The sequence below is a fragment of the Boleophthalmus pectinirostris genome, unplaced genomic scaffold, assembly GCF_026225935.1.
Source record: "Boleophthalmus pectinirostris isolate CB_2022bp ecotype Guang Dong unplaced genomic scaffold, ASM2622593v1 HiC_scaffold_23, whole genome shotgun sequence".
Classification (NCBI taxonomy): Eukaryota; Metazoa; Chordata; class Actinopteri; order Gobiiformes; family Gobiidae; genus Boleophthalmus; species Boleophthalmus pectinirostris.
Window position 1 is genome coordinate 9247279 of NW_026571207.1, and position 27095 is coordinate 9274373.

Sequence of the window (27095 nt, forward strand, 5' to 3'; positions counted from 1 at the left end):
GGCAAACAAAGTTCGGAACAGTGATAGTGAACAATAAGACATACCAAAAAATGAATTGGCGAATACCTCTAAAACAGAAAGTTGGCCAAATTGGATCAAAAATTCACCATAGTTTTTTACTGCGTGTTTGTAAAACGCTACTAGAACTTGTTTTTTTGGTCCAAATGAGCTCACATTTGGCACGTCACATCTAGAGACATGGGTTTGCAAGTAATTATATGCTTTTTTAGATATTCCTTACGGTCTGCCTGTAGCACACCGGCGAAAACACCTTAATTTCCTGTTTCATTGGTGACTTCTCATGGACACAGGCAAACATATATATATATATATATGTATATAATGTTATAGACATGGGGAATTTTCCACGGTTGGCCAGCAGGGGCGCAAAGACTCTTACACGCAAATGCTTAGCCCGATCATGCTGAAATTTGAATCACTAATGCATGATCTTGGCCTGAATATAATACACTATAAAGCGCGTAAGTGTAAACTGTAGTGTTCCCTACCACAGACATGAAACATCAACATTATCGTACCAAATTTAGGGATTAAATTCTATGCATGGTTACAAGCAAAACAATGTATTACGGACATGGAGCATTTTTCATGGTCGATCAGGAGGGGTGCAAAGTTTAAAAAAAATAATAAAATTAACGGTGCATTGTGTATTCTTCTGATGGAGGATCTGTGGGCCTGGGCAGCTGCCGTGAAGGGACAATAGACAATAGGGCGGTTGCGTGGGAGGGGAATGTGCGTCAGGGCGAGGGTGGCTTTAATTTTTATTATGGTCAGATTTCTGTTTTTATAACAACATTATTAGACGCACATGCTGTTTTGGACCAATTTAAAAATGATAACTTCAACAGCTCCATGTAAATGCAAATGTCTTATTTACTTGCATTTTCTATTTGAGCATATCATCATTTACATTCATGGGTTTCAGACAAAGGGTTCTTTCCTGATTTGAAGGAATGCACATAACTTTGAATGTGAAAATGTCCTCAAAATAACTTCATAAAATAACAAATCAGGAAGAAGTCATTTGCCTGAAACCCATTAAGTTCTGGATATGAGTGATAGAGGTTTTTAAAAGTTTGGAACTTTTGACCCATCTTTCAATGTCACGCGGGGGACCTGTTAGGAGCAGTGGGGAACCCATCTCCAAAACTTGAGCAGGTTAATTAGGTTAAAGGCATTGTACCAGATTTTTAATGTCTTAAAATGTGAAAAACTGTAATAGTAAACAGTTTGTAGTGGTCCAAAGTATTCACAAATTTCAGAGGTCTGTGTAGAGTTTTGTTGTCGCACTAACGAGAACACTTGCGGGTAAAAAGGACAAAATATTTTATCGGAAGTGCCTTTCGTTTAGATGGTGACGGTGTTTTTGGGGCTTAAAAACACAAAAATCTGAAACCACCCTCCAGAGTGGAAAAGTTGCCGTACTGTTTCCGTCTACACTGCCCAAGACGCAAACAACTCTGGTCAGATCTGCTCACGTCGCATACGTGTTTACGTCGCATACACCACCACCTAGCGTCATCCCCTAATCACCAATCGAATTCCACACACTTTTGCGTCACCGTAGGCACGCAGATTTCCTCCTGAAAACGCTCGTCTAAACCCGGAATAAAAAGTGAATACACGAGGCAAATTTTGAATCTTCTGTTCACACCGTCACCATATAAACGTATCCTAAAGCTAACTAGTGTGAACCAGCATGCTAACAGCATACTTCCTGGCTCTCTGAATATAAAATGTTTTAAAATTATATAAAATGTTTTAAAATTAGAGGCAGACAGTGCACAGCAGTCTCAATTTCACCCTAAGAGCTGCTTTTACAATATATCTACACTCGAGCAAGACATATTATGATCAAATAAATACATTTTTAGTTTGATGAAACCACAGTACCCAGAGATGTCCATTTAGGGTACTTTTTTTGTTGCGAGAACTATTGGTGACTCAAATGGTGCGAGTGTTGTCAGTATGAAATAATGTCAGAGGGCTAAACATGCTAGGGGCAGATTAGCATGCGGCCGCTTTGATCAGGACACATCAATAGAATTTCCCGTGCTGTTTATTTTTCACTCTGATGTACCCTGATGTGACCCGCGAGCAGGTGTTGGCGCAGGTGTCCGCTCCATCTATACATTAAACCATTACAAGAGATCACAGCCGGCATCCGCTCACAGACGCTTACTGCCAGCTGATCCAGACAGCGGCAGCCATTATGGGGCATACCATCTGGGGAGATTAGCATACAGCTTTGTACAATAGATGCGTCTGGCTGTGTCATTTAAAACTGATAGGAGTAAATACATGTCCTGGAGGCAAAGTTCAAGTAAAGTGGACTATATTTCCTCATTCATCAGCCAATTACAGTGGGGCAGAACGATTTTCGACAAATATCAAATAGCGATTGAGTTTAGATTTGCAATTTTATGTTTGAATAATTGTGTTCTATTCAATTTTAAACACACAAAAAAGTGACACACAGACTAAAATATGAATTCACATATTAATACAAGAACATATTTATACAGATATTACCTGGCAGTGTCACTGAAAATGAAAATGTCATTTTCCAGGCCTGGAAATGTCATAGAGTTTTGTAAATTCAATGAACGTTTTCAAAAAGTTATGGAATTTTAGTACCATATTTTTCGCACTATTAGGCGCTCTGAATTATAAGGCGCACTGTCATTGAATGGTCTATTTTCGAACTTTTTTCATAACTAAACCGCACCAGACTTTAAACGAAACACAACAGTTGGATGGGTCAGTCAGACTTTGTTTGGCGCGTTCACAGTGACTCTGGGCTTTGTTCAGTTGTGGCGTGTAGGGAGGGTGCTGTCTGGGACCGCTGGATTGTCGACGTGTTCGCAGTGACTCAGTTGTTCAGTTGTGGCTAGAAGTGGCACATTGCACTCACTTTTTCAGTTCATTCCACCATTCCATTCCTCGTGGAGTGATGAGTGTGACTGTGAGTGTGTTTCGCTATGTGGTCGCTGTCTGCTCCGTGTGTGTTTGCGTGCGCTGCGGGTGGTGCGGCTTTGTAGTTTACTGAAGTCGTACTGAGATACCCGAGTGGATTTGTGTACAGGGTGCTCTGGATTGCGGGGTGTGCAGTCTTTTTTTTTTACGGGGTTGGAGGCTTAAGAGCGAACCCAATAGTGCGGAAAATAAGGTATCTCTTTCATGCAACTACAGCGTTCTGTTAAGTTATCATTAGGCTATTATGATTATTTCCGAATGTATGCGCCTTTTGTTTAATAAAAGAGACGACAATAAATGCACTGACAGTATTTTGAATGTAAAAAAATATAATACCAAACCATAAGATGAGTGGAAAGGGTTAACATTTCATATTTAGCCCTAAAATTATGCAAAATTCTACACATATAGGGTGCCGTAAAGTCATGGAAAATTCACTTTAGGTCATGAAAAAGACAGAAAAGTTTTGAAATTTTGTCAGTGAAAAAGAGTTCGAACTCTGTATTACCCTGTTAGCAGTTTTTATGTGGAATAAGAATTATTTTGTTTGTGGAGGAAATTATAATACTTTAAAAAATGCAGCCTTTGAGATTTGCTAATTGCGTCCATGTAAATTATGATTTCGATTAGATTGTGTTTAATCTTGCAAGAGTAATTTCTGCCGTCAAATCATGTTCATTACTGCATTCTTGTTTTAGCATGCCAGACATGTTGCTTAAATAGCTAGCTTTTTGTCATGGTTAATTCCCACTGCTGCCAGTAGACGCCCAAATCCAGATGAGGCAACACCTGAATGATGGAAAGATACTCAAGTCCATGTTTAAATGACTTTCTGCTGGTCTAAAATACTTATAATGCAAAAATGTATAATGTATTTTAGACAGCATATATATAATGTGTATAGTGCAGTGTGAGTGGTACATTATGTGCCCTAGAATCACAGTTTAAGTGGTTGCCAGTGGTGCTATGGAGCTTGTATTGAACTGCCTGAAACACAAGTCGACAGTGGACGACCTGCTTGTTCTTTCTGTCTGACCTCATTCACAGTTTGTCTCCTGCAGTGATGCAGGTGCGACAATAGATCAACTACAACAGCTCTTTATGCCTCCGCAGTTGATAATTGAATCATCAGTTACTTAATATTCCGCATTAAATGCCGCCCCGTGTACCCCACTGATTTAGTGTCTCCTGGATTGTCAGTTTATCTTTGGCTGATCTAATGGTGCCTTATTCATGAATACAGAACAACTGAGTAAGCACCTGAGGGACAGCACATCTGCCAAGCGTCATAATGGAGATGTGATTATGTTCTCCACGATGGCCCTGTACGCTGCGCTGTTTTACTGGACTGGATTACAGCACAGGCTATGCACCATTTACTTTACACTTTTTGTTTTTAGAGATCATATTAATATAGGCAGCTCTGAATAAAACATTGCATTATTTTTGCAGAACAATGCGAATGCAAGATACCAGCCTACCCATTTTTGCTTATACTTAAAAGAAACTGTATATAAGATTTAGATTTTAAATTCCATAAACACGACCTAGATATGAATAACATGCACAAATCAAATACGGGTTTTGCAGATAACAACTGTAGTCTTTATTCTTGATTACAAAAACACTGGACATGATGGACACGTTGTTTATGTTATAATTAGGGATGGGCATTCGATGAAATTTTCTTAATCGATCGTCGGAAGAATTAACGATCGATTATCGATTAATCATTAATGTTTTTATATTAAAATGATCATCATTATCATTACTATCTGCACTACTAATCTGCATAAATAAATTCAACTTTACGACATATAAACCGTAACGACTCTAGAGCCACATCAATCCATTTGACATTATAATGTGTTTAATTAATTTTTGCGCAACTCTCACAGAAACGAAACTTAAAACCGCTTCGCTAATTTGCATAAACTCAGCGAAGATAAAACTACAGCTCTTGTGTCGCTGATGTGGTCCATTTCTGTCAGATTAAAAGACTTGATTCAGTGGAATACAGGTTAGTGTGACCATATTTGCGTTTGTCAAAACCAGGACACCGTACGGGGGTTGGGAGGTGGGGACTCGTCATCGACATTGCGCGACTCTCACCTGGCAAAGCTTTTTCCCACTGGACACCGAAACATATGTGCTGCTTTGTACACTGTGCACATGGCCTCCCACTTGTCCTGACTGGAACGGAAAGCGTGGAATTTCTTGCACAAGTCATCGTTAAATACGCATTTGCGCTTCAGCGTGTTGCAGGTGGACCGACTGTTTGTGTTTGCTCGCTCCTTCTGATGCAGAGAGACACATGTACAGACCCCTGTTTGGTCACACTACGCACAGCAACCTACATTCGGTTTATCGATTAAAATTTACGTAATCGATGAAATTCTTAATGATCAATTATCGATTAATCGATTAATCATGCCCATCCCTAGTTATAATAGGCTCTATTCACGCTTGCGTCACAAACCAGGAAGATGTTTGGAAAGATGCGATTACAACTTCCCAGGCCCAGTTTTCTTCATCTTCATGTCATTGTAGCGTTCCATTATGTTCGGCTAATCAGCAATTCCAACCATACCTCAGTTTTCATCATTTCCCCACTGACGCACAACTCCAAGCACACTCGGTACATGCGAATAGAAGAGATAAGGGCGACAATTTCAAGATGATTCCAAACAGCACAAACATATGCAGTCTTCATTTTACCGCTGATGAAGTTGTAGTCGCATTTTTCCAAACATCTTCCTGTTTTGTGGCGTAACGTGAATAAAGCCTATTGTGTGTTTTGGTCTCAAGATGATTATCCAGTCAGAAAGCAGAATGAGAGTTGCCCATTTCATTGTTGAACTCCAGTCGGTTTAAATCTAAAAGGACTCTCTCTGTTCTGATGCCTCGCTACCTGAACCCCAGCGCCTGCAGCCAATCATGAAGCACCTTTGCATTATTACTTTTGTTTCATCAACTAAGCTAGTGTGGCACATTGCATGGTGACAATGATGAAGACTCTTTTCTTACTAACACAACTGTCTATTTGCTATTATTTGGAAGCCTCAAACTCTGGAACACACTGCGCCCCCCACAGTTTTTTCTGTGGCTTTTAATACTGTATGAGTTGTGTGATCCTGTGTCTTTACTTTATTTATTGTATTTATTTATTGTTGTTTTTTTTGTGCATTTAGGTATTGATTTTATTATTTTTGTTCATTAATTTTATTATTATTATTTTATTTATTTATTCTATTAGTTTCCTCTTGGTTGGAAAATAATTCTGCTTTTTTTTTTTTTTGGTTTACATTGCTATGTAAAGCACTTTGGAAACTGTCTTGTTTATAAAATGTGCTATACAAATAAAGTTGGATTGGATTGGATTAAGAGCTCACATATTTGCAGTTTTTGCAGTTTTGACCACTATGATCTCATTAAAGATCAGTGATCCAAAGTCCTTTGAATTTTGGGGGAATTTATGCATAATGCTTTATATGCTCAAAGTGAAAAATCTTATTTGTCAAGCAGTAGCGTATTAATGTTCTTTATATTAAATACAAAGTTAATTTATGAACTCAAATACAGCTCCCCCCACAGTTTCTACACGCCTCAAAAGTTTCTTGAAAATATTGACAGTGTAACAACATGCATGTCTGTAACATAAACTATGATATGTACAACACAAATGGAAAAAGCATGCAGTGATCGAAGAAGACGTACCTGTGTCTAAAGTCTTTATTTCTATGGAGAGATGCAGAGGGAAAAGAGAAAGAGAAAATGAGTTAGAACCACCAAACCATAACCATAGACTTTCCTTATTCCATTCATATTTTGTTTGTTTTGTGTTATTTATTTATTTTTTTCATAATCCGAGCTGCTTATTCCCATCAGAAAAGCATGGAGAATAAACAACGTCTGGGCCAAAGCAGCTCTCAGACAATCACTGCTCTCCTGCCCAGAGTCCAGACATCAGAATGGAGAAGTGACAGCAGAGTATCCCCTTGAAGGCACATGCACAGATAGACAGAGCAGAGTGAGAGGAGGGAGAGGAGGGGAACGGGGAGCTGTGGCTGTGACCGGACTGCCCACGCCACAGGGAAGACTATACCAGCTCACATCTCCATACACCCTCTCTGTTTGACCGCTGCTATTGAAATATTGATTCACACACTTGTTGCACTGGCCACCAAAGCCCTGACCAGATACGCCCATGATAAATGTGGCCATATGTCATGTAATATCATATGAAGTTTAGAGCATATGCTGTCTGTGTCAGAGTTATGAAAAATGCCATAAAAATAACTCTATAATTTGATTTATTAAAGTCCTAAAATGGCTTCTAAAACAGGAAGCTGAAACACTGAAGTAGCTTTAATAAGATAATTGATCATTACATTCTTTGTAACAATATATTGCGCTAAAAATGTGTTTTCATAAGAAGCCTGCCTACATTAGAGAAGATCAAAGTACAGTTGATTTTGTTTGAGTGAATGGGAGTTTGTATGAATGAGCTTGGGGAGTGTAAAAGGGGCAAAGTGAAAAGTGCTGAACTGAAGTTGGTGTACAGCAGCATCACTAATGGTTACATTTACACAGCCATTTCTACCTCGCCGTTGGGCACACAAAGAGGTGTTACATCAGAGAAGCACTCACCCATTCACGCCCATTCATACACCAGCGTAGGCTGGCAAAACCAGTGGTTACAAAGTTTGAACCGGCAGCCGTCAGGTCAGTGGGCAAATGCTGTGCAAAGTAAGCCATTGCCACCCAGGGCCATTAACAACTGAGGGCAGAGACATTTTTTTGCCATTTACTTTCAGGTTCTAAAGTATAATAACATTTTTTTATTTCACTTTACATTATTATATTACCATAATTTCAAATGTGATGTGATTGACTATCCATCGGCAAATGGATATTTTGTCACTTCCTACATTTCAATATCTGAATTTTCAATAAACCAGGACAGGGCAGAGAATTATGGCTGTCCTATTTAAGAGCAAAGGACTTAAATATCCTCTATTTTACCACATAAGCAAAACAAATGTGGAGCAAAGCGAGATGGACTTCCTCTTGGACTTGTGCTAGTTTAAATCTGTTTGCATACGTGCATAGCTCTGCATACATCAGTGCGGACTATAGTATATTTAATGTAGCTGACAGTAGCTCTCATGGTGCTCTTTTGTTTTGTTCTTGTGTAATTGCAGTAAAAGAGCTGCTGGGAAACAAGTCCTCCTTAAAGCATTATTTAGCACGGCCTCTTCACTACTACACTTGTATCTCTAGTGCTCCTTCACAACATTTCTGCTTTCACGCCAATTCTCTGTAAATTAGATTTGATTCTTAATAAAGTAGAACAAATTAAAGGGGCACTTTGTAACCTGTCAGGTCAAGGGTGTAAATGGAGATGTTTTGCTTAGTCAAATGTTCAAATGTTCTACAATATGGAATTAATCGATCCATCTTTGCAGGAACAAGCAGGTGAAACCACAGGACCAAGTCATTGTTTAGCAATAAAATTTCATAAATGCAAATACATTTAATGCCATACTGTGAAATATTCCAGCCACACATGAGAAATTACATAATAGTCCACTTTTAAGTTCTATATATTTCATGTACACTATAATGAATATTTTTTGTTTAATGCTAGAACAATACTATGAACCTCTGATTAACTGAATACATTTTATGGCTGCTGCTTTCAGACCTAAAGACCCAAATAACTTCTTTTTCACAAGCTGATTAATGATGCTCTTTAGGTTAAACATATCTCTAATTATATTAAAAAAGAAATGTCACATTTTATTTATTATTTCATAAGTAAGTAGCTGTTAAGTAATTTTTCCTGAGCCAGTGTATGCATCTGCAGTGGACTGTGACCCGATGTACATGCAGTCAACATCTGCCACTCTGCAAAGAGCCAAGCGGCCTAAACGGAGCCATTCTGAGAGGTGCCAGCTTGGCACAAGGGCATAAATCATCCCAATTACAGCTGAAGACAGGATGTCTGTCCTCATTATGGAGACAGAGAGGAAAAAGATTTCACATTTCAATGGCTCGAGGACACACTGATGTCACTACACGCCTCAACACTCAAACATTTTACTTTGCTCATCACTCACAGTTTAAATAATTACGTTTAGATTATCAACGCAAAATGTGGAGGATTTATTTTTATTATTCCCCATAAACTGACTCAAGTTATGTACCTGCTCAGAACATCAATTGTCTGTGTTTTACAATGGCCATGTTCACACATTTCAGGTTTGGTCCAGGTTTAGTTCTGGTTTTAGTCCTTATCTTGATGTGTATGTGTGCAAGTGAAGAGTTTTTATTGGACCAAAGTTATTTTCTCAACAGTCCAGCAGGATACATAACACAAATACATTTAAAGGGATACACTTGTTTTTGTATTACCAATCAAGGCAAAAGTGCAAAGTGTAATTTTATCATCATTATCATGCGCTCACTTTTCTCTGATATTGACATGCTTTCATTTGTTTTTTACAAGTGGTATAAGCCAGTGTCTGTTTGTCTGTCTATATTCTAACAATTTCCTGTAACAAAAACACATATTGAAGTGTGATATATTGCCACAGAAAATAGCGCTACATCAAGACTACTTGATACCACTGACACAATAATCCTAAACATTGATAATATCAGTAAACCTTTTTAGAAGCTCAGTTTTGTACTTCTATTTTACAAGTAATTATTATGGCAAGCCTAATTCCACTGCCAGTCAGATGTTTGGACACACTTATTCATTTATTTGTTTATGTTTCTTCTAGATTTCCATGATTATTTACAGTGAAGTAAAGTGAGAGGCCAAAGGTTTGCATCACTGTAAACAAAGCAAAAGGTGTCTGCGAGATATTTAACGTTTTTCTTTGCTACATAATTATATAGATATTTTTTTCATATATTTGATGTCTTCTGTATGTATCTAAAATGTCGAAAGTAGTAAATATACATAAAACAAGCATTAAATGGGGAGGTGTGTCCAAACTTTTGACTGGTAGTGTAAATTCAGCCATATATAACACCATAAACCAGCTGTTTTTTCTGTCCTCCTTCATACCTGAGCTCCATGATGCTGGTCACATTGCCGGACGGGTAGATGCGGCGGATGTAGTTGAAGTCTCCCACGTAGAGGCTGCCGTCGATGCCCCAGGCCAGAGCCACGGGGGCCAGCAGCTTGTTGCCCAGAGCCTGGCCGTTACAGCTGGGGCACGAGATGCTCCGGCGACGTCCGTTCCCCATCACTGTGGAGATGACCGGGGGCTGCAGAGAGATGAACTGGTTCTCCCCGCTGCCTTTGTACAGAATACCTGCAGCACAGACAAAAGGCAGAAGAATTACACAATAATAATAAGTGTAATAACTAATAAATCTTGGCTTGTATTTTTGAGCAATCACGTATGGAGCTTTGGCGATTTTCAATTAAAGCAGCTCAGTTATAGAAATCCTGACTACTTGAAACTACTATTTATGCACTTTTAAACATAATTTATTAGTAGCAATGGGCGATGCATCGGTTCTAATATCGGTATTAGCAATATCAGAGGGTGTTTCCCCTATATCTTTACTAATAAATTATCACATTTAACAGTTCACTGACTCAAATAATCACATGCATAGATTATTTTTATTTTAACTTTTAAGTACATTTTTGAACTTAAAACTTTACGTACATTTATTAATACTGCTATAAAGTTTCCAATCTTATATCAGCATTATTTGTAATGTTTTGTAAATCATGTTTTAAAAGCCACTGTCGATTCAACAAGTGCTTTTGAAAAGCTAAATGAGCGGCCACATATTTCACAACAGAATTCTATTAACATTTTTGTCTAATTGCACTGTTTTGCAATTGAGTAGAGTTATAATTATAATAACGTTTTAAATGATTGATTAAATGTACAGGCATAGATTAGATCAGGGGTGGGCAAACTTTTTGGCTCGGGGGCCACATAGGGTTCTAAAATTTGATTGAAGGGCCGGACAGAAGACGGGACATGACGTGTTCAGAGCCCGGCTCCATTGCACTCCTATTTACGCTCATGTAGGACGTATTCTGCACTACGCGCTGCAACTTTTAGACATGTAAGTTCCAGAACTCATGAAAAGTGAAATGAGGTCTGACCCACTGGTCACCAAAGGCAAGCATGTGTCCCGAGCACGTAGACAGAGCGCCTACACATCATTCAGCCCATGTTAACGCGTAGAAAAACCAAACCTTTAAGACTTTCTAATACAGTACATATGAATTTTATGAGTTTGTTTAACACAGATTTAAAGTGGAAACAGTGCAGCCTTATGTCTTGAACACTTCTACCTCATTCATGGTCTGAATACAATGCCTGAAAATGACTCCTGTCAATACTTTCCCATAAAGCATTGCGACCAACAGAAGACGCCGCACCTCAATGTATATATAGTGCGCCATCTACTGGGAAATGCCGGAAATGCAGGAAAAATAAAACATTAACAAGGTTTATTATTATAATTAATTCAAGTTCGGCGGGCCGGATTAAAAGGTTTAAAGGGCCGCATACAGCCCCCGGGCCGTAGTTTGCCCATCCCTGGATTAGATCCTCGGATGATGCCCACTGCTGCAGCATTAAAAGTCAATCTTCACCCACACACTGAAAAAACAACAAAAGATTTAACTAAATGAACTAAACACAATTATCATGTCAGGTAATGCCAGTAACAATTTGTCACAAAAATACGCCCCCTATAGTACACTAACTTTGAAACTTTGACAGCAAGGTGTAAGATGTCTGTCAACAAAATCAGAATGAACACATACAAAATCATCACTTGTCATGATATTATCAGGTATGACTCGTTCATCTCAATAATTATGGATTCAACTATGAGATGATTGACAGCTGTATAGTTTACAAGTCAGCGGGGGCACTGACAAGTTTAAAACACTGTTCAAAAGTTAATTTAATATGAGGTTTTATATTATGTAGCAATGGAAAAAGTAACTATTTTCAATCAAAAAACATACAGTAGGTCTATCAAATCAATAAAGTTGTTTTAGCAGATGTGAAAGTGTCTGATTAATCCTGGTTTGATCCTGGTTTAGTCCTGATATAGACTTGGCTTGTTCCCATTCTAGTCCTGGTTTAGTCCTTTTCTAGTCCAAGTTTAGTCCCAGCAAATCCCGAAGATACTTTACAGTTCAGGTCTGTGAAGAGTCGTTCCTATTCACAGAAGGAATTATTGCATTTTTGGGTAACAGAAACACAGGTATAAAAGAATGGAACATTCAAGGGAAATCAATAACATCTCCATGAAGACAAGCAGATAGTGGACCCTCCATCAGAAAAGTTACGCAGTGCACCTTTAAACAAAATCGTATTATTGAAAAGTAATTGCAAATCTAACCTCAATCACAATGCTAGTTTTGTTATACTATGCTGTTATCAGTAGGGGTGTAATGGTACGTGTATTTGTGCCGAACCTTTTCGGTGCAGGGCTGTGAACGAGTGAATTCACTCAATTTGTGTGTCTTTACATTCTGCCACTACATGTGCAGCTACACGGAAGGCTCGGCTCTTTAATATTCACAAGGGAACTCGTCTGTGATTGGGGTGGCAGTGTTTCCCGCAGCGCTTTATAGTTAGAGCGCCCACCTTGACAACATTTGACCCCCGACTTGACTACGTCCCTTTGAACCACGTGAATCTTGGCAAAATTACAGTTGTCGCGCCCTGATCCTCACTTTTGCCTTTTGTCGGCACAGAATCTATGCCCCCCCGCCCATACCCGCAACCTCTGTCCTTAGCGAAAGTTTATTCTCAACCGCTGGGGACATTATAACTGCAGCAGATCTGCACTTACTGCAGACAATGTGGACAAGTTGTTTTTTCTGACCAGAAATATGGAGAGTAAAATTTCATGCTGGAACTGTTAGGGCTGCACTTTACTTTTTGAAAATTTTTGTTTACAGTTTACAAGGAATTGATTTTTTATAATATTTAATACATTTATTGCTTATTTGAGAATACTTTATTTAACTTATTAGTATTACCAAGCAGCACTTTGCATTTATTTTATTTTCGTGTTTGTATAATGTTAAAACAAATTGTTGGTTTAATAAACACACAAACAAACAACAAGTAAATAGTTTTACATTCTGTTCCCACTCTGTACTGAAAATGCACCGAAGCATGACTTCAAACCCAAGGTACATACCGAACTGTGATTTTTGAGTACTGTTACACCCCTAGTTATTATTTCCACCATTTTGTCATTAGCGTGGACAATGCATTGAGACCAAAACTAGCTATCCTGTGGTTCATGGGCAGAAGCATAACCCACCAGACTATTTCTACATTCAAAACAACCTTTCTATTTTAATTCTATTTACATCAGAGCCTGGGAGAAGACTATGCCTTCCATGGCGCTTCTAATAGGATGCGTAGAACAAATGTGGTGAGTCATTGCAGATAAGGATTGCGCGCGGCCGCAGACAGAGCAGGATTTTGGGGGTTACTCTGTTCAAAGGGGGAACATCAAAGAGGGCCATGCGCACTGCCAGCTCTTCATTATTCACACACGCACACAGACACACACACACAGTTCACTCAGCTCTGCCCTAATTAGACAGTCTACGACACCACAACACCACCCAGGCCCCAGTACTGTCCCCAAGCTCAGGGTATGATGTACTCCAACAGACTGTGTACTGGTGCTTCTAAACAGGATTGAAAAATGGATGTATTGAGTAGTGCTGCACAATTTTGGCAAAATATGTAGATGTGATATTTCTAATAAGCACTGCAATTACGTTTCCATTTGCGATTTATGTTTAGATGCCAGGATTGTGTTCAAAGTTCACCTTTTAAACATGTCCAGAAGTATTTGAGAGAAGACTGAAATCTCAGTGTTCCCACTCTTTTTCACTGGCAAAATTTCAAAACTTTTCCATGACCTAAAGTGAATTTTCCATGACTTTACCGCACCTACATGTGTAGAATTGATTATATTTTTAGGGCTAAATATGAAATGTTAACCCTTTCTGGTTTGATATTATAGTTTTTTAACATTCAAAATACTGTCAGTGTATTTATTGTCGTCTCTTTTAAACAAAAGCATAAGAGCCTAATGAGAACTTAACAGAATACTGTAGTTGCATGAAAGAGATACTAAAATTCCATAACTTTTCCAAAACTTTAAATGAATTTACAAAATATCATGACTTTTCCAAGCCTGGAAAATAACATTTTTAATTTCTATGACTTTTACAGAATTTCCATGGCCCGTGGAAACCCTGGAAATTTGAACTGCTAAAACAAAGTCAAAGCATTTCAGAACATTTTTAGTTTAGAACAATTTCTAAACTGCAGGGTTAGTAGCTTTCTTTACATAATAAGAGATATTTTTTTGTTTGCAGATGAAATGATGTTACATAAAGGTGCACTGTGTAACTTTTCACCTCTTTGTTTCTGTCCATGCTCTGCCTGGAATATTCCACAGTGTGACATTAAACAGCTCTATCTGACGTTAATTATATTATAGATCTAAAATATCTAGAAAAACACACATTCTGACTGTGAGAGGGGTCACCTCTCCACAGATCTGACCTGTAACTTGGTATGTTTAGGTCTCCATGTAGATAGAAAGGTTTAATACCACAGTGTGAAACATTCCAGACAAAGCAATGACATCTCCACGGAGAAAAGCATTTGACGGACCCTTCAACAGAAAAGTTACATGATGCATCTTTAATTAATCATAGTCTTTGTTGTGATTAAAATTTTGTTTTGATTGTGATTAATCTTGCAGCTCTAGTACTGGGATGTAATTATGCATTTTCAAACTACTGGAAATCAGTAAAAGGAGAGTCATTTGAATTGTTGGGAGGTTAAAACACATTGTAATATCACTTCAAAGCAGCCAATCTGGTCCATTTCTTTTTCAGAAGCAGTGGATCACAACAACCCAGCGCCTAAAGCAGGGATGGGCATGATTAGTCGACTAATTGATAATTGATTGTTAATAATTTCGGCGATCACGTTCATTTTTAAATGACAAACCGAATGGAGGTTGCTGTGTGTAGCGTAGCATAATGAGATGAAGCTGCTTCTGACAGTGCGACAGTCCCACGTTTTGGCTCTGGCACTAAATCACTATATCCCGCAAGGAGTGCGTTTACTGCTGCAACATAAAGTTGAGTGTGCATGCGTCCATGAAGTCCAACACTTTTCAGTCTTTTATCACAACAGTAGCCAAAATAAATAAAGTGACCAACATAAATAAAGTTAAATAAAGAGCTGCGCTAAACCTGCACATGTACGATCTCTGAAAATATGAACCATCTCCGACGCAACATACACATAGACCAGACTCACCATCATTATCAACATCCCTCTGTCACAGAAAGAACACTCATATTCCATTGAGTCGTGTCCTTTGGTCTGACAGAAGCTGACACATCAGCACACAAGGAAAGAGCTGCTTTTTTACAGCATTTACAATTTATGCAAATGAGACATGCAGTTTTAAGTTTCGTTTCTGTAAGACGTAAACAAATGTGTCAAAGCTGCATTAAACACATTATAATCTCAAATGGGCTGATGTGGCTCTGTAGTGGTTATGGTTTATATGTTGTAATATTTATTTATGCAGATTAGTAATAGTAATAATGATGATAATTTTAATATAAAACCATGAATGATTAAGATAATTTAACTGAATGCCCATCCCTAGCCTAAAGATCTTGAAAGAGCTAGGACTGGTAAGAGGCATCTCTCCTAATCATTCAGAACAAAATTAATATAATAACTTAACATACAACTTGTATTTGTATATAGATCTGTAATAGATGTTAATGCTGTGCTGTGTAAGTAAGGAGAGTACACAGTATGTCTGACCTGTACATTTGAATACTAATGTCAGATGAGTGTGTTTTACAGTGTATGAGTGACAGCTGTATGTGGGAGCGGGTATTGTAGGCTTTTGTCATGTTTTATGAATTGTGCGATGATGTGGCTTTGGTCCAGTCGGGGACTAAGGATGGAAATTAGCTTTGGCTACAGTCCTGCACATTTGCAAGTACATGTTTGTCTCTTGTCTTTTAACATGCATTATACAAATACAAATACATAACTTCTAATTAACTAATATATAACTTCTTTTACCTCAGATACATGAGAGTTCGATTGGGAAACTGCATAGATTTCTGCAAAATCAACAATTTCTTTTTTCCTAGTAAGCAGACATGTTTATTTTGACACAAATGGACCATGTTGTCAAATAGGAAACATGTTCCAGACCCACACATCTTTGTAAAGTATTGTCAAAGCATGTCATTTTGACTGACCAGGCAAAACCACACGTGAAATACTGAACAGCTGTTTGTAAACATGTTCTTAAGGAAATCAATAACAGTAGCGAGTAACTCCACATGCAGCGTGTGTGTAATGGGGCGTGCTTCCAGGCCTGTCCCTCACATTGATCTAATTGACGGAAGGGCAAATTCAAAGCAGACACTCAACAGGACAATCTGACCAATCCTCCTTTTGTAACACACACCATTAATACACGAGGCCCTAACAAAGACAAATAGGTCCGGGCGGGCGGCGTGCTGCCATCAAACACGCGACCTTGGGACTGTAATTGAACTGTGATCCATGTGTCTGCTCATTGGATCAAACGTGCAGTGATGAAGCAGTCACTGGACACACGGAGCGAGGGAGGTGGCATTCCGGTACAGGCAGGAGCAGTGAGAATATGTCGAACACGGGGGGAAAGAAGAGTACAGTTTAGAGGAAACGGAGCAGTTGCGGAAATAGAAATTTAGTGTGAAATAAATACTTTTTTGATGCATCAAAATGAGCTGCTAATGCATCTAAATGAAAAAGGTAGGCACACCAGTGTAACAAAACACAATGGTAAATCTGATTTGGTTGAAGAATGGCTGTATGTCTGCCACTTCACCTTTTCATTTAGTCTATAGTAATAATTAATATTTCAGATACACACTTGCGGCGTTATTTTCTTTAATTCATGCATGTTGAAGTGATGCATATTAGGCTCTTTCTCCCCAGAGTTGACAATGCTCGGATTCACTTTGTGGCATAATGTGGTAATCCTTCTGAGAGTGCTTTGATGAGTTTTTAAAGCCCACATTTACTAGAATCCTTCTGGTCACTTCTTAACTTTGAAGCTAATGATTATTGTTATAGAAAACTGCTTCATTCCATGGTATGAGCACTTTACTTAAGCACCTTCCTAGTTTGTTCAGTCTAAATAAAATCAAACTTTTGTTACCTCTTTAAATAAGAGCTAAAAGAAAGTGTTACCAATGCAGAGTAAATGTTCAGTTGTTTTTAGACAGTCCTTACGGTCATACAGATGTCATGTGCCTGCACCATAGCCTCTAAACTTCACGAGCAGCTCACCTGAACGTGGCTATTTGAACAGAGGGAGAGAGGCTGAACACACAGACATGACCTACGGTTACATAAACAGGATTGGCACACTGCACTCAATGACAGCTTGCTACCTCAATGCCATCCAGATGTGATGCCAATGCCACACAAATGTGTCTGATCGTCTGATGAGCCATATAAACTATTCTAATCGTAGTACACGATTTCAGTAACAAATTGATTTAGATGAGAATGAAGCTCTAAGTTTAAAACATCTACATTTGCATAACACCAGCTAATCCTGTCGTTTATGCCGAAAATGTATGAGATTTTTGTATTAGTTTAGTAGTTCACATTTTAGTCTTTTCTCAGGGGGGTGTAATTTCTCAGTCCTAGCCTGATTCATCAGCTGGTTTCACTTCGTGGAAACCATCTGACCTCTCAGCATTAGAGTTCATTCGCTCGACAGTAGGTGGGTACTTTTTTAAAATTTAACAAATCGCTGCTATTTGGTCGTGACATATGTAATGCGCCGCTAACGGGGCTAACTGGTATATTAAGCTTTTCCCAAATCCCGTAGGAAGAAGGGCAATAAAGGCTTTCCCCTTGATAAAATTCACCGAACAATCTCTTTGTTCCGGCTTTAAATCCTCAATCTCGGGAATCGTTGCCAACACAATGTATGGCTCTTCGCTGATTGGCTGGTGCCTGAACTCGCACTTCTGGTGTTTTTGCGAACCGTCTAGTGTATTCCGATTCCTGACCTAGCTGCTCGAGAGAAATGAAACTGAGTGGAGGCACTAAAAATCTATTCTATTGACTGGACAAGTTTTTAAGAGTGAATCCGTTGTGTTCAGTTCTGACAGGGTTCTGAAAGTCACTGCCAAAAGGGAGGAGCTAACTACACTGAAAGTAACACACGGGCAGTTTATAAAAAGTATTTGTTATTAGTTAAGATCACTGAACTCTTCTAAGATTTTTCTCAAATGTGAATGTACCTAGCCAAGTGTAAAATGTCAACTTTGAACAGATCCTATTAAAACATACATAGCAAACGCTTGAAAATGATATTTTCCCTTCCATCTGATAAAGTAGAACTCTTAGTCAACATACCTATCATGTTGTTATACTAAAGCCTCTATGAGCAGATCAGCACAGTAAAATGTGGTTCATATTGGCGTTGAAGGGTTCGTGTGCGTCGATGCATTGGGGCATTTCTGTCATGCCGCTTGCGTTCACACTTCAAAAACATTTAGTGCTGAGGTCAACGTGCATGCTGCTGTGCTTCTCTCCATTCTAGTTTACAGTAGCGTACCGTAGGCTATTAGCCAGTGTAATGGAATGAGTTAAACACACTAATCAATCATGGGCGCCCCCCGCGACGCGCTGGTCCTGGCATGACGCCGGGCCCACTTGTCATTTCGCTCACATGACTGCTGCCGCTCTGCTGTGGGGGGTAAGCGGGGTATATGTGTGTGTGTGCGTGTGTATCTGTATGGGCAGTGGGGGTGGCTGAGGGGGTATGGGGGTGAGTGAGTGAGCAGATTAAGCTTTTCTCCCTCAAGGACACTGGGCCCTGACATATTACTGCTGATGACTGTGGAGCAGAGGCTAGTGACGAGCCACACCTACGGGCTTCTGCAGACCGGACCACAATGGAAATAAATATAACCCATCCCCATATAAAACTTTTTTTCTTTTGGCCTTATTCTCTTATTCAACTCAATTTCTGAAATCCAGAACACACACTTCTCCAATACTAAGCAGGGGAACACATGGTCCATCCGTATCAAAACATATGTGGATGCTTGTGAGGAACAAAGAACGGAAAAAAAAAAATCACAAAGGACTGAAAAACATTGCGGATTCCTGCAGAATCAATAAGCGAAGCACTAAACTCTGTTAATATCAGGTGGGAGAGATTTGATTTTGTTTGTAAATTATGGTGGCCAATGAGTAAATGAGTAATGAGAAAATAAACAAATCTGATTGCATGATCATGTTTGATTCTGGCTTGAGACGTGAGGGAGGGAGCGGTGACCAGACTGATATCAATATACAGAAAGCATTTTGGACTTCCAGGCAATTCAACTCCACTTATCCATTGGTTTTGGTCAGAATTTTGTCCCATTATTGGCATATTTAATTTAATGACGTTACGTTTTAAATTGTTCATTACTATTGTAGTTTTGAATATGCTGAAACCCATGGACATGACACAGCAAGATAAATTTCTGCAATATTTCCATCTTGTACCACTCTTGCCTCTACCTTTAGGTTCCTATCCCAGGGCAGTGTTGCTTGGAAGCCAAAGGTGATGTCTGTGCTTTTCTCTCATCTGGATTCAGCAAAAGTTAGATTTCTCTGCTTAGACCTTTGCACCTCTGTTCTGATGCTTCGCCCGATCAGCCTGAAGGAGTCCTCTGAACGTTTCCCCTTTTATTGACCACAGCAGCCGTCCCAGAACTGGAATCAAGAATGCTACACATAGATACGGCAAACCTCTGACAGTGATTTAGCAGATTATTTATGTCAAATGCTCTTCCTGTCACCATCAGTCACATCCAGCGGCAATTTGGGTGAAATGTCTTGCCCAAGGACACAACAACATTATCACTCCTCCTCTACTTTGCTTTCAATTCATCCTGACACAACCAGGTGGATTTCCATATGATAGTCAGGCACTGACTAAAAGTATTGTCAAAAATATTCAACCAAATGAACTAAATAGCTAAATGGCAAAATGAGTACTGTATTTTTTGGAACTATAATTCGCACTTTTTTTCATGGTTTGGGTGGTCCTGTGACGTATACCCCAGTGCGACTTATATATTCAAATTTTCAGACTGACAGCCACAAAAGGGCACTATAGGTTTGAGTATCAGTTTCCTACGCATATCTTCTGCAGAAAAAGCCACTGTCCTGCTGCAATTTGTGAAATATGCAGCAGAAAATGGTAATCAAGCAGCAGAAAGAAAGTTTGGAGTGAGTGAGAAACTTGTGAGGAACTGGCAGAAAGTGGGAAAGGAGTCACTGGATGAAAAAGCATGGACTTCAGTGACAACCGAAATTGCGCAGTTGCTCGGAAGGAGGATGAGGATGAAGAATTCAGTGGATTCAATGGATTTAGTCATTTGAAGTGAGATGGAGAGTTTTGTAAACTTATGTTCTGTTGTTTATGTTATCTGAATAACTGTTCATATGTTACGTTAACACATTAAAGCCTATTAAGCCTGTTGTTCCTTATTCTGTTGTTATTACTATAACTTGTCTTTCCAGATAAAATATCGGTTCCTGGTCCCTGATTTTATAAAATAAATTTCACTTTTCCCAAAAAGTGTGATAGTCTGGTTTTATTATAATCTGGTGTGACTTTTCTTCTTCATTGCGCATTTTCTGGCTGGTGCAATTTATACTCCGGAGCAATTTATAATCTGAAAAATACAGTACTTGGATTGCTTCTGTAGGCATAACCATCAGATGTAAATTGCTGTTATCATACTACAACCTGGTTTTATTTCAAGATTTTAGCCAAAGAAGAACAGCATTGATGAAAAACACAGTGTACGGATAGAAGTCAGTGATCACACCGTAGTCAACTGGACATTTGTGTACTTAGAAAATGCTCTTTACAGTTTTTGTCTTTACAGGTCCAAGCAGACTTCACGGCTGAAGAGCAGAAGACACAGTTAAACAAAAACTAGGCCATACTCAAATGTTTCCATAGAGTTTCCACTTTAGCCTTGTGTAACCAAAAGGCCAATCCGGGACAGGACTTTTTCGAGAGCAGAGTAAATGGTCTTTCAAAGTAATCCAAAGTCTAACACTGTAGATCTCTGATTTGAGTAGTGGATTAATTACTATTAATACACAATAAAAAATTGTCAAAATGCAGATGTTTTGTCCTGGTTTATAATACTTCTAATTACTGGGCCACATGAAACAAAACTCACTCAGATCAATATCTTTCTCTGTCACCATAAGTAATGAAGTAATTAAATATGTTTTCATTAATTACTTTAGATAATCACTTTTACCTGTGGCGATAGTCAAACATTCAGGCACTGACTGATTTTAATATAAATAAATAAATACACAAATATATTCAACATTTGTGGATTTTCTGTTCTGAGCTTTTCCCCATAAATAAGTAATGATTCTAAGTAAGCCTTAATGAAAACTGTGCGGTCGAAACATAAATAAAGGCCTTTTAACTATACATTTCCTAATGCGACTTGTACTTTTCTGGAGTGCCTGGATTTAGTTTTTAAAGTAAGTAAATTTATCATATTGTAAATCCTATGATAAAAATATTTCTTAATCCTTAACAATAATCAATTAATTTTGTCCCCTTGACTTCTTTTATTAACTATTATTTTTTGGATTTTTCTTTCTTTTAAGTGCTGTTCTTGTACTTTGTGTTGCAACATTGTAATTTTCCAATTGTGGGACAAACAAAGGCTCTCTCATCTTTTCTCTTATTTTTCTCCTTAGCACACTTCTTATTCTCTGTCTCTGTGTCAACAACAAAATTCAGTCATTAACAGAAGCAAACTGATCTCTACAATTTGGCAGCGATAGCGTTTGAGCCGAGACACAAACACCGCGTATCCCTCTGTGGACAGACTTTGCAGAGGAGACTTGAAGGCAGCGCGTGTGAGTGTGAATGGACCTAGCGTCGGGGACATGTCTCTCATTGATGAGTGCCGTGGACAAGGACGGGGGCGTGTTTTAGACGGGGAGGGGGGGCTGGAGGAGAGACTTCACAGCTTTACTTGGCGCTGTGCAAAAAGGCTTTTTAAAAATGCTCAGAATCTGTCGTTTTTCTCCTTCCAACATGAGTCCAAGACAAAGCTCCGTTCAGCGGGCAAACAGCCCAATAATGAAACTTAAGTTCCCATAGGAGAGCTATATGAAGTAATCCAACTGTGATATTTCAACAGTAAAGCAGTGTCTTCATACATTTTATAAAATGGTTCCACAGCATATTTTTTTGTTTTTTCATGCAAGCAATTTCAATAAATCCAGTTTAAGTTGTTTCATCTGAACAGACAGATTGTACATTAATGTTGTAAAGAGCTTACAGGTGCACTGGGGGCGGTGATCTTCTATCTACTTGTCTTCATGGAGATGTTGTAACTTTGCCTGGAATGTTCCACAGTATGATATTGAACTAACTAACTACCGTATTTTTCCTTTAATTTTCTCAAAGATTGGCAGTGCTCCTTATAATCCGGTGCACCTTATGTGTCATTTCTGGTTGTGCTCACTGACCTCGAACCGATTTTATGCGGTACACGGTGCTTAAAAATCTGTCAAAATGTTTTAGTACGACTTTGATAAGCTTCGATTTAGACCCTGAGGTCTGCACGGAACACAATTTTTAGTCCCGCTCCTGCCCGCATTCGGCGATATTTTGTCTTGCTCCCACCTGCAAGTCCCGCTAGATGAGGATGTTCACTTTCTTAAGCTCAAACACAGAGATGTGGAAAGGAATTGTCTAAAATGTGTACAAGGTTAGACCACATCCGCAAGTTTAGGCTGCTTAAAATATTTTTATTAATGCCAAATAAAATATCCAGCACAAATAATGTATGATAGGAATATGTTCATCATTTGTTATTTTACTTACACTCATATTAATTTTGCAGGACTGCAGTTGATCATCTCACCCGCCCGCTCCCGCATTGTGTAGTCCCGCTCCCGCCCATGCCCACAATGAGCTTTCAAAATGTATCCTGTGCCGCGCAGTTTTGTGAGTGCAGGGAATCTACTCCGAAGCCGCACCGCTTGATGGATTGTCGGAACTGTACAACTACTGTAATCAGGAGCCTCGCAGAGTAATACACATTCACCAAGACAGGGAGGCAACGCCGGGTTACACCACGATCTGCCAATGGATCATGGATGCTTGGGCTAAGGGATCAGTTTCAAGTGTCGTCTGTTTGTTTTGCCTAATGCGCCTTATAATCCGGTGCACCTTATGTATGAAACTAGATGAGAGAATTCAACATTACTGATATTGCACCTTATAATCCAGTGTGTCAATCTATCTCTCTATCCATCTTGCAGTTGTTCAATTACAGGTGTTTTATTGCTCAAAAATACCTTGGAAAAACATGATTTCTCACTGTGAGTGGGCTTGCCTATCAACAGATCTGAACAGTAACTCCATGGAGAAAGATTTGTTTAATGTCATACTGTTGAACCTTCCAGGCAAAGCAATAATATCTCTATGGAGTCAAACATGGGCCTTTACTAAATTACTCTGATTCATTGTGTTTTTTTTCTGACTTGAATGACCTGAACCCTTTCCATCAGACAGCGAGTAAATTACCAATGCAAAATATTTATTGCAATACTTTTGAGAGCTTTTGAACATCTGTTGTCTGTGAACAAACCAAGCCAAACCAAGTGGCGACTGAAGTGCTGCTTAAGAAAAAAAAACAAAAAGAAAAACAAGAAATAACTTGAGTGTCAATTTGCAAACACAGATAAGAGCCATGAAACGACAGCTGAGGCTTGTAAATGTCTTTTTTGTACGGCACGGTTTTCAACAGCCAACTCTGTAGTACCATCACAATAAAAAGTTATCCCTGCTTGATCAAATCCATTTTCAATTTTCATTTCAATTGTATTTTGTCTTATTAAAAGTGTCTTTCAATACAGACTGTAATCAGTGCCATTTCAAACGCCATTTGTAATTTGATTGGCAGACCTGTAATATTCTCAAATATCACCACTAGGGCTGGGTATCATTCAGAAGCTGCCGATACGATACATAACTCGATAGATAGGCCACGATTCGATACATATCTCGATAAAGCGAGCTTTCGGTTCAATGCAATATATTTCAAATCAATCTGATACAGTTTAATTCAGAAAAAAAAAAAAAAAAAAGGCTAAATCATGCCTGTTATAGTCAAAGTCTTTGTTAAACCACTTCTTGTGCAAAGTTAATATGAAACACAAACATTTTAATCCTCAAAACAGTAAAAATGTCAAATGTGTCACTGTGACAGCCCAGGCTCTGCCCTGCCCCTTCCTGATGCTCTCCCTTTGTCTCCAGGTGTCTTTGCATCCCTCCGCTGCCCTGCCTGCTGGCTCCGCCCCCCAGTCACCACGGGGCTATAAAGCCAGGGTTGGGCATGTGCTCTCTCTCTCTTCCTCCTGCTCCGCCCCCATCCTCCAGGCCTGCCATGCTACCAGTGCCACCACACTGCCATGTTGCCACGCTGCCAGCACCATTGTCTATTCATGTTGTGTATAACAAATGCCCATTCACAGGTTAAAACGTTGCTGTTGTCATGTCCTCCCTCACCTGTTGCGGTCCTTTGAGATGTGGCTGTAACAGTTGCATAAAAGAGTTTCCTTCCTCTAAACAAGCAACAAAACTGAAGCACTGTAACAAAATAACTTATAAAATATACCAAAAAATACTTTTGGTGATATATCGATACAGCAGCCCTTGATATTGATACTGTATCATCACATTAAACAATATAATATATCGATATTTCAATATTTTTGCACACCCCTAATGATATCTGCGTTACTGTTGTCTGATAGTGAGCCAGCTTTGACCTGACAGAAGAAGACCAGAGAGCACAGATGAGTCTGCACAAAGACCACAGGAGGGAAGAGAAAGGGGTAGGGTTGTATAGGTTTCACTACTAACATCTACAGATAAAAGAAAATCATATAAACCACATGCTTTTATTGACAGAACACTGGCTGTAGACCTCTCCATTAAAACGGCACTTTGACATTATTGGATCTCTATAAAAACAATGATTTGCACAGCCCTACTTCACACACAAGTATTTGTAAGAAAAAACGGCAGGGAGTACATTATAATGTTTACAATGCACAACAACTCAGCCTGATGCGATTTGGCGATTAAACATTTCCAAGCACTACAAAAAATGATGATGACTAAACTCTAGTACTAAAATAGATTTTTACTCAAATTAGGAGAAACTAAACCCAGAACCGAGTCAGTGAAGAGGGCTGCTGATCTGTAGTGAAGGCACACCTGCAGAACAATACTGCTGGCAGCGTGTTCCGCGATGAGAGCTACTTCCATAATTCACAGTTTGTCTCGTTGGAAGGAGCTGGAAGCAGGCCAGTTCTCATTTCGCTGGAGGTTTTGTGAGGAACACTTCATTAAAGCTAACATTAGTAATCCTGGATGGACCAATAGTGAAGCACTTCTATTACCCTTCTCTGTCAACAGCCGTTTCAGCTTATGAGAGAAAGGCAGAAGTTTCTATTAACCTCAGCTCAGAAAAAAGCATTATTTGCATGATAGATTTCTAAGAAAAAAGTATAACGTTAATATTTTACTTTTGGACATTGGCCTTTTATTGGAAAATAAGGAAGAGCAGATAAATATAGCTGATGCATTTCATTAGACAATGGCTTTAAACGGTCACAGTCTAGACATAGTAAAACATATTTGGGAGTAGCCATAGACGAAAGGACAAAGAAGGGAATTATTCAGACTTGTCCAATTTAGTCAGGAGGATTTGGTTCTGTTCTAGTCTTAATTTAGTCCTGGTTTTGTCCCAGTTAACACTTGCTGTCCTTAAAGCATGTAGCATCCTGACTCTGGCTCTGAGAGTGTCAATTCATTTTATGCCAACATAAACAGCACAAAAAGTTATTACAATTTATTAATTAAATGCTACTAATGGTAATTTCAGGGAACGCTCAAATTATTTTGTGATTGTAATTAAATTTAATCATCCAGGAGCATAAAAATGTGAGAAAAGTTTATATAAGACGCCATGTTGAAATAATGTGTTTCTTTGCAAATTACATTATGTTTTCCAGTCTTTGCAAATTGGTAATTGCTATAATTTAACTAAAGATTTGATTAGCAGTGACAAAAAGAACCAGGAGCTCACAGTTTTAAAAATAAAAATCACAACATTTCCACTATTATTTCACCTTAATACGGTTGCAAGTCATTATTTACGCACGGAAATCTATAACATTGCTAAACGTACAGGTCTACCCTTGAAGCTACAGCACCATCCATTCATTAGCACGTTTTTGTCCATTTGATTTCGATCGTCACGTAATTGCGGGGGAAAAAGTGTCTTTGATAAAGCGGTAATCTGACTCATGTAGAGGAAGAGCGGGCTTTAATGCAGACATCACAGCTCCGGAGATGATTAATGGCACGCGGGCCAGGCCCAGTCGCGCACACCGGAGCCCAGGGCAATGTCACCTTGGAGATGGGAGCACGGAGATGGCTGCGGGAGGAGAGAGGGGGTCTTAATTGCAGCCTGTCCTCCTTTGTTCCCTCTTGTACTGTGTCATTCTCTTAGATACCACCCAGGCCTTTTCCGATACTCTCTGATAGAAGAGAGAGTACAGGGAGCAATTTCCTACGGAGTTCCTCAACAATACAGACTAATACTGTCTCTTAATAGAAGTTCCAAAAGCTGTGGTAGTTTTTTGATTGGCCACTCTACAGTAAGTAAAAATCCTCCAGTCCAGACCAAGACTAGCTCAACATTCAGAAAGAAATGATGGGTCAAATGCAGAATATATTTCCCTTTGGCAACAATAAAGGAACCTACCGAACCTACCAAAGTGAAATGAGGTGAGGTTATTGATTTCAAAAGCCACTGGAAGCAAGTATCAGATCGAACCGTTCAAGGCTATTGCGAGGTTGTTCACATTTCCAATTAAATG

At 39.0% G+C, this 27095-nt stretch overlaps 1 protein-coding gene across 1 annotated transcript in view; it reads right to left on the reverse strand.

Annotated features, from left to right (window-relative positions):
- si:dkey-237h12.3 (teneurin-3) overlaps window positions 1-27095 on the reverse strand; it is a 338669-nt gene that overhangs the window by 40481 nt on the left and 271093 nt on the right. Inside the window, 2 exon segments of the mRNA XM_055159618.1 lie at window positions 6715-6735; window positions 10079-10328. Of these exon segments, the coding sequence (XP_055015593.1) occupies window positions 6715-6735; window positions 10079-10328 (271 nt within the window).